The following is a 9,459-nucleotide window of genomic DNA, read 5'->3' as shown; positions in this document are numbered from 1 at the left end:
TTATACCAACTGCAAATTTTGACAAATGGTCTCATCTGAGTCCATGAGAAAAAAAAAACAATCTGAAGATCCTCAGATCCAAGGACAGATCCCTATCTAGGGACCTCCTTCTAAGATGACATCAACCAATTAGTATCAATTCATAGGGGTTCAGTCACTTCCAAATTCACTACTAGTTATATATTAAGAATCAATGAGGGGGCAGCTAGGTGGTGCAGTGGATAAAGCACTGGCCCTAGAGTCTGGAGTACCTCGGTTCAAATCTGGTCTCAGACACTTAATAATTACCTTGCTGTGTGGCCTTGGGCAAGCCACTTAACCCCATTTGCCTTGCAAAAACCTAAAAAAATAACCTAAAAAAAAAGAATCAATGAGAGATAACAAATAGACAACCAGAGTAATTCATTGGTAACCTTAAGATATGAGAACTAGAGGAAAGCTACTAAATTACTGGCTGAATCCTATATGGAGGATTTATAAAAAGGGACTGTCCACAGTGAAGAAAGCATAGATTCATCAACTTTTGCATAGTGCCTTGACATAGTACCTCTGCAAATATTGATTAACTTTTGTGTGTAGAACACTTTGCCCAGCAGTGAGGGAGATAACATGTTTAGACAGAGTCCCTTCCCTCAATGGAGTCCATTAGAGAAGCTATGAAACACCAACACAGATAACATACATTATATGAGTGAGTTCATCAAAGAAGTGCAAAGTACTATATGTGGTTCAAGTAATTGTTGCTTAATGTTTGTTGATTTTTGTAACCCACTTTTTTATTATACATGAGACAGTACCACAATTCTTGTACACTTAAATCCTGGTGTGAAAAATATTTCATCTGGTTTCCCAAAAACCCTCATAGGAAAAAAAAAGTAAATTTGAACATAAGAACCTAAGTGACAAAGCATACCTTCCCTCAATCAAATTATCAAGAAAAAATAAACTCAGAAAAATTTTTTGGTAATTCTAGGTGATTGTCTTTTTACTTTAATCTACCTATTTGCTAATTTGGGGGAACTATATTTTAACAAAAAATGACCCCTTACTGCAGTGGGAACCATTCCTAAGACAACACTATGTATAGATCAGGCCACCAACTTCTGAAAGCAAAATTCAAAATTAGTTCATTAGAAGAATAAAAATTTAAGAAAAATAGTGTATTCAACTCAACTGTCTCTAACCTATTCTGTTTAGACTAATGATAAAAAATGGGAAATGAACACTGACAACAATTTTATATAGAAGTTTATTAAATCAGGGAGACCAGAAGAACTGAAAAGCACCTTATACAGCAAACACTGCTCTTAATTGCCAAGCAGAGATAGAGAGATGTTAGCTAAGGGCAATACTAATTCATAATATAAACCTAAGTGTAAAATCTTATGGAGAAAGGCAGTGGAAGATTATAACTAGTATTACTTCAATAAAAGTGAGAAACAGTGGAAGGTAAAATCAGTTTAATGAAAGCTTTGTGAGACCAAACCAAGCAAAATCATTCCAAGGGCAGCTAAAAATGAACAGGGAAGAACAACAAAGACAAGTGGAAGTCTTTTCACCAGGAAGAACATTTCAGTAGCACTTGGATTCTAACATCACAGTTCCAGATGGGTTTATAGAGAAAGTAGAAATGGCACTAAAGAGAACAAGATAAAAAAAGTAGCTAGATTCAGTCAAATAGAAGAAATTTTAGCCATAGAGGAAATCTGTGCTGGAGGTAAAATCAATGACACTTATGAGGGCAATTGAGGGACTGATTAACAAAAGACATGATATCAAAGGAAATAATATCTCAGACCTTACTAATGCAAAAAAAAAAGATTTAAAGGCAACTGAAAAGAACATTAACAACCAGCGAGCTTTATGGATACTTTCCCATCTATTTAAAATTTTTTTTATGAGAATGATCCATACACTCATACAGGGCATCCTCAATGAGGGTATTGGTAGGGAACAGGGAGGCTTTCATAAGTGTGATTCCACAGAAAACTACATCTTTATCATTACACAAGTGATGTGGAGAAGCCCACTGTGCTTATTGTTTATGGACTATAAAAAAGCATTTGATTTGACCAAGCAAAGGACTGCCTTATAGATTCCTTTCCAACAAGAAATCTCCTATTCATACATAAAAAATCATTCACAATTCCTTGAAGAAATGAGAAACCTTGTTTGATGATTCTCTGATATCTCAGGTGAGGCAGAAAACAGGAAATTCCAAACTACAAAACATCAAATATCCTAATCAATTTAATTCCAGAATTTTTTTTGACACACCATCCAGGTGTGAGCCATTCAAAGGCAAAAAGAAAAACATTCCTTGCCCTCAAGGAACTACCTACTAGGGAGCTGTTATAATACAAAGGTAAGTGCAGTGGATAGAACTTGAGCCTAGATTTGGGAAGAGTTGGACACAACTAAAAGATGACTAAATAATCATACATAAACCAATTTCCTTTAATCAGCTATTAAAATATGAACACTATTTTCTCCCTAAGCTTTTGGTTGTTTGTCATGATTTCCTTGGAAGGTAGGTAACTGGGTGATTGGTGGTAAGATCATTTTTTTTTAAGCCATGGGATCCAGGAATAGAGGCAACAACCCACATGAAAGACAGTGACATAATGATGTAATATACCATATGTTAATTAGGGGAGGTAACAATTCAGATATTAAAGAGAGGCAGCATGGAACAAGAAACAATACATAGGACTTGGGGAGTCAGAACATTTGACTCTATCACTTTAATAGTTTTATGATCTTAGGGAGATTATGTATCTTCTTTGGGCCTCATTTTTTCATTTGTAAAATGGGGTCAAAATTTGTCAATACCTGATTATGATGGCATTCTGAGGATGAAAAGAGAGCATGTATATAAGCAGTAAAGTAAGATGAGCTACTACTAAAATGTCTAATCTGATTTTGCCTCAAAGCTAAACCCACAAAATCACAGGAGACCTTTTTTTGAAAGAATACAATACTTTAATTATTGAATGTTTTATAAACCTAAAAACAAATTGTATTATCTTGATCTACAAATGTCGCTTCTGTACATTTGGAAGAACTCTTCTGCCTAATCAGTAAGACCTTTCCATTAATACAGAAAACAGTTTTAAAATAAATTTTAAATAGTTATATGCATCAATATAGTATTTTATTTTAAATGTTTAATGTGATTACTTTAAAAAACATTAATTTTAAGACTTTAAAAATCTACTGGGTTAATGTCATTTTGTTAATAATACAAAAAATTATATAAAAGCCAAACTTGAAATTTATGAAAACCAAAATTAAGAAGTACATTTACACAACCATATAGAAAAATGACCAATACAAAAGAATACAGTATATATATATTTTTTTCATTTAAGGACAAGTTCTTGTGTCTTAAGAAATGGTGAAAGGAGGCGACTCGGTGGCCCAGTGGATAGAGCACCAGCCCTGGGGTCAGGAGTACCCGAGTTCAAATTCGGCCTCAGACACTTAATTACCTAGCTTTGTGGCCTTGGGCAAGCCACTTAACCCCATTGCCTCGCAAAAACCTAAAAAAAAAAAAAAAGAAATGGTGAAAGGGAGGGCTTCAGACAGAATGAGATTACTTATATGAACTGATACAAAGTGAGCAGAACTTGAACAATGAACACAATAATTACAACAATGTTAAAAGAAACAATTAAGAACTCTGATCAATGCAATGACCACCTACTAGCCCAGAGTTTTGAAAAGAGGGGAGAGTTATGGAAAAGATTTGAGACAGATATTAAAATATATTTGGAGATGGTCAAGGTATACATATGTTGTTTTACAATTCTTATATGGAATAAGGGAAGGCTTCTACCCCCACCTCAATTTTGAGAGGGTTTTAGAAAGGAGACTAGCACTACCAACAGCAGTGCCAAAAACAAAAAGGACAAGCAAAAGAGGATCATTGTAGTAATTTTAAAAAATGCATAGAAGGGAGTTCTAAAAGACACAAATTGGATAGCTTTGAAAAGAGTTTAACTTATTATATTCTTTAAAAAAATGCAAACTATATGAAACCCAACCCTTCTTAATTCTAGTGCCCTCCCTTTGTTAATTATTTCTAATTTATCTTGCAGTAAAATTTAAGGCAAAAAGTCACTGCCATAAAGAATAAAAACAATCTAAAATGGTTGAGACTGTGGGGCGGCTAGGTGGCGCAGTGGATAAAGCACCAGCCCTGGAGTCAGGAGTACCTGGGTTCAAATCCAGTCTCAGACACTTAATAATGACCTAGCTGTGTGGCCTTGGGCAAGCCACTTAACCCCATTTGCCTTGCAAAAACCTAAAAAAAAATGGTGGAGACTGGTATAGTGGGGAGTGTTTAAAGCAACAGAGGTATAATTCTGGCTCTGCTATTAACCATCTATGTGGTTTTGGCCAAGCTGGTTAACCTCTCTGTGTCTGTTTCTTCAAATGCAAAATGAGGGAGTTAGACTAGATCTTATTTAAAGTCCTTCCTAGTCCTAAATGCTGATGATCATATAACATATAAATCCTTAGAAAGCCTGGTGCAAATAATTTTCCCACTTCTAGGATTAGAGTAAGAATAATGTAATAGCATTATTCTGAAGTGATCCCTTTCAGTTTATACAGCCATTAAAAATTTAGAGCAAGGATACTTGGAGCAGTGACACTGACATATCATAGGGGGACATTTTAAGATAGTGATGTGGAAGGATCTTGCTTTAATAACAATGGTCATTTCTATAGTACTTTAAGGTTTGAAAAATACATAAGATACTTATTTGAACTTAACAACAATCCTACAAGGTGGGTACTATAGGTATTTTTCACCTAGTAAAGGTCAGTAAAGTGACTTGCCCAGGGTCACACAGATGGTATAAGGAACAGAACTTGAAAAGCAGGTCTGATTGTGAGGTGAGGATTCTATTCACCCTCTATTTTTCACCCCTGGGGGTTGAATTTAGGAAAGACCCTACTCAAAATCCTGCCTTTCACTTAATAGCAGTGTGACTCTGGGGAAGTCATATGACATCTTTTGTTTCATCTCTTCATCTATGAAGTACCAGGGTTGGACTTGATACCTTGCTAGGGTTTCTTCCCTCTCTAAATCTTTGATCCTCTGACTTTAATATGTGGGAAGGTGTAACTATGAAACTCAGTCTCACAGTTGAGGGAACACTTAAACCCAGTTGGATAAAAGAATGACATTCTCCTTCCTAACAATATACTGCTATCTTTTTAGTGGGTTTGACCAAAAGGCCAAAAGTAAAATCCATCCCACTTATTTCTCCAAAAGAAATGCTACCGGGGGCAGCTAGGTGGCGTAGTGAATAAAGCTTCAGCCTTGGAGTCAGGAGTACCTGGGTTCAAATGTGGTCTCAGACACTTAATAATTACCTAGCTGTGTGGCCCTGGGCAAGCCACTTAACCCCCATTTGCCTTGCAAAGAAAAAAAAAACAAACCTAAAAAAAAAGAAATGCTACCTAATAGATGCTATTACTAGGGTAATAAGGAAATAAATTATTTCTCTTAACAAACAGATGTATTTTTAAGAAAACTATCAGCTAACAAAGAACATTCAAACTATGGACTAATGCTAAACCTAGCCTTGTTTGTCTATTATCATAAACCCCTCTCAAACACTGAGATACAGTATTGAAATCACACATTGCTCTTTTAGGATTAGTAGACTAATATGAAGAACTGCTAAATTATAAACTATTGGCAATGTTTTATCAATTAACTGTTAACAATTATTTATATCAAGCCAGGGAGGCTTCAAGAGTGGGTCTGATGGACTGTTTGGTCTGTTGTCCAAGGACTAGCCTAGCAAGGTTCAGAGCAGCTCAATACTAGACTAGCCACAGAGGGATTCATTTTTAGGCTGGAGCAGCTCTAAGTTGTGAAAAGTTTATGACTGGCATTGGTAGATAAGGTACTCTCACTGATGAAATATGGCAAGTGGCTCCATTGTTGTAGTAGTCTATGTGGCAGGGAAAGAATGCTTTCCCTAAAACAACCCAGTCAGGTATTTAGTGTAAAATGCTAACATCTTCATTTTATAGCTGTTGAGTCTTTGAGAGTTGACATGATTTGCCTAGGGTCACAAAGTATTGGAGCTAGAACTTAAACCTCGGTCTCTAGGCTCCAAATCTATCACTATCTTCTCTAAATCACCCTTCTTACCCTATCACAAGTGGACAAATACACCAAAGTCTTAGAATAATAGGATTGGAAGCTGGAATGATTTGAAGAACCCAAAGCAACAGTATTTTCTAAACAACGCCTAAAATAGAACTTGTTAGCCACTACACTAGCTTTAAATGTCACCACTCATGATAACAGTCTTTGCCTGCTTCTAAAAAAAAATCCAACCAACCCCTACTTTCTTCTAAACATATAGGTTTCTAAATAACCCACCATTTGACTCAACTTAGGCTCTTAACAGAGGAAAACTTTTCCCCCATTCAAATAATCTAGCCCTTTGCTAATAACTAAGTTTGATTTTAAGTGTGAGGCTCCAGCACTTCAAAAAAAAGTAAATTTCCTCAGAAAACCACATGATCCTTCACACTTAGTCCTTCTTAAAAGGATTAATAAAACTTATATATATATACATATATATATATATATATATGTAATATGTAAACAAAATACATAACTCAGCTCAAATCGAAGACAATGCAGACCTGGGGAAGACAGAAGTTAGAGAGTAAGAACAACAGGGAAGAAAGCCATTTATTTGAAAAAACTCACCTAATGCTGTGCAAAGCTAACTTAAAGCGACATCAGATGAAGTTCGGAGGAGGGCATGACTAATCTTTCCCTTGCAAAATATATTTTGAATAACAGCTTTAATGGTTGTATTTTGAACCTCTTCTGTGCAGTAAAATGCCTCAATGTCAAGTGTTACACCAGGAGGCTCTCTTAATGCAAGCCCCTGAGGTACTCCTTAGAGCATTAGGCAACCTCCATGATTAGAGTTAAGTATTCTTAATTCAGGAGTGCTTTTATGCAATCTTGCCAATACATAAAAATCTATTTGTTTTCTTATGGCCTTGTCAGTACTTAGAATTTTTCTAACTAGGGCTCTCCTCCCCACCAAGTATTACATGCCCCAGGTCCAAGGCACCGGTACTTTTGAACACCAATGGAACTGCACATAATGGGTGCTCCCAACAGGAAGAAAGAGAGCAAAGGGGACATTAAAATAGTTACACTTAAAGCCAATAATGTAATCATATTTGCCAAACAAAAAGTATTTATTGAGCACTTAGTATGCCCAGGGTCCCATGCTATGCTCTGTAGGAGATATAAAGAATAAGATACAAAGTCTTCCCTGCCTTCATGGAACACAAAGTCCAGCTGGAAACTAAGACAAGTTCACAAATAAATATAAATACAAGGGTAGAGCGTGAAAGTTTACAGTGAGGTGCCTTGGGAGTTCAAAGGAGAAAGAGACTATTTCCCACTGGGGCTGGCAGGCAATCAGAGAACAAACATTATTCTACTTTTTTCTTACCTTGGCTGCCAGGTTTTACACCAGGTTAATAAAAATCTTCTGAAAATTTTGGAGAATAACTTGGGCAGGCTTAAATGAGAAAAGTGTTTAGCATCTTACTTAGGAATGAGGAGTCTTTTCCATCTTCAACTTTAGGAAATCAGAAATGTTTGAATTGGAAACAAGAGACTGGGGGAAATTCCCCCCCCCCACCATGTGCTAAAAAATGCTTAAAGCTTTTCAATACTGATCCAAAAGGAAAAGCTTTCCATTCTTGCTAGAATTAGGAAAACCAATGCTGAGTAACAACTAATATTTGTAGGTGTTTGAACACAATTAAGCCTTTAAGTCATAAATAATTAAATGGCAAAAGGAATTGCTTTTCTTTCATCATTCTCCTTTGGTCTTTGGTACTTTTGTTTTAATCCTCATTATTACTTGAAAGAAAAACTATATAAATTTCTACAAATTAGCCTTACCTCATGACTGCCTGGATAGTTCCTTCCTTTTATGAACAAAGAAAGAGTCTGAGTGGTCAGGTTAATCACAATTCTACAGTGACTCACAGGTGTATACCAAGTTTTTTATAAGATAATAATTACCAATTGATTAAGTCCCTTACATTGACACTCATTCAGCACACCTAGAAGTAGACACTTGGTGTCTGATCAGTTTGAGGATAGATTACTACTCTACTGATTACTGGGAAATAGAAAACAAGTGAGAAAGATACTATACTAAGGACTTCAAAGACATTTCAAGGAATGAACCTTCTCCGTTTTTAGAAAAAATTATCACTGTCTGCATTATTTCTTCCTTCATATATCACCAAAAGCCACTCAAATGGCTTCATATCACAGTTAAGACAATAGGAAGTAGCATACCTAGAAGCAGATACTTTGGTCAGTTTGAGGATAGATTCCTACTCTACTGATTACCATGAAATAGAAAACAAGTGAGAAATATGCAATGCTAAGGGCTTCAAAGACATTTCAAGGGATGTTCAGTTTTCAGGAAAAGTTATCAGTCTGCATTATTTCTTCCTTCAGATTATCACCAAAAGCCATTCAAATGGCTTCATATCACACAGTTAAAACAACAGAAAGTAGCATACCTAAAAGGTTTGGGGGATAGCTTCCTACTCTACTGATAACTGTGAAACAAGAAGAACAAATTAGAAAGATACTACACTAAGGTTGCAAGAACATCAAGGATTGTGGGGTTTTCAGGAAAAGTTATTATTGCAAGCATTATTTCTTCCTTCAGATATAATCAAAAGTCACTTAAAGTGATTTCATATCCCACAATCAAGCCAACAGGAAGAAGAGACTAATCCAATTACAGATCTCCAATCATGACATAAAAATTTTTTGTTTGAAAGTAATGACAGTATAACACATTGGACATTTGTCAATTGCTTCGGCACATAGTTGACAAGTAACCAGATGTCCACAAGGGATGAAAACGACAGCGATGTTCTCATCCATGCAGATCTTACACAACTTTTCCTCTTGCAAACGCCTGAGCTGTTCTTCAGTACTAATCTCTGTGGGAACAAAAGAGGGAACAAAACGAACAGACTTCAGATTAATTGCTTAGATCCCTCCCACTGTCTGGAATCAGTTCAATAAAGTTCTTAATGAAGAGTGCCCAGGCTATATTCATCAATATTGGAGGCAGTCTTCTTGAATCACTAATAGCAAACTATGTATGATTACTGCTGTGAATTGGGCAGTTTAATTTGTATTAATTCAGAACCTCACTGGAAAACAAATGCTTGAGAGAAAAGTTTTACAGGAACATATCAGTATGAAATGAGCAGTCTTACCAAAAAGGGAAGCAGTAAGTCATAGTTAATATGATAAGGAAACTGAGGCTCAGAAATGTTAAGTTAGTTGCCTAGAGAACACAAATGACAAGTACTTATGGTAGAATTCAAACCTAGGTTTTTCTGATTCAGTCTGGTGTC

At 35.9% G+C, this 9,459-nt stretch overlaps 1 protein-coding gene across 7 annotated transcripts in view; it reads right to left on the bottom strand.

Moving 5' to 3' along the window:
* Positions 1–2,991: 2,991 nt before the first annotated feature.
* The window catches only part of XIAP (X-linked inhibitor of apoptosis), a 65,264-nt gene continuing 58,796 nt past the window's right edge, over positions 2,992–9,459 (bottom strand). For all 7 annotated transcript variants that reach the window (XM_074200212.1, XM_074200213.1, XM_074200209.1 and 4 more), the window contains one exon: positions 2,992–9,036. In XM_074200212.1, the coding sequence (XP_074056313.1) occupies positions 8,843–9,036 (194 nt within the window). In that variant the 3' untranslated portion in view covers positions 2,992–8,842. The remainder of the gene's footprint in view (positions 9,037–9,459) is intronic.

Source organism: Macrotis lagotis, chromosome X (genome assembly GCF_037893015.1).
Source record: "Macrotis lagotis isolate mMagLag1 chromosome X, bilby.v1.9.chrom.fasta, whole genome shotgun sequence".
NCBI classification, from domain to species: Eukaryota; Metazoa; Chordata; class Mammalia; order Peramelemorphia; family Peramelidae; genus Macrotis; species Macrotis lagotis.
The sequence above is the reverse complement of the archived record's forward strand: the minus strand, read 5'-3'. Positions and strand labels throughout refer to the sequence as shown.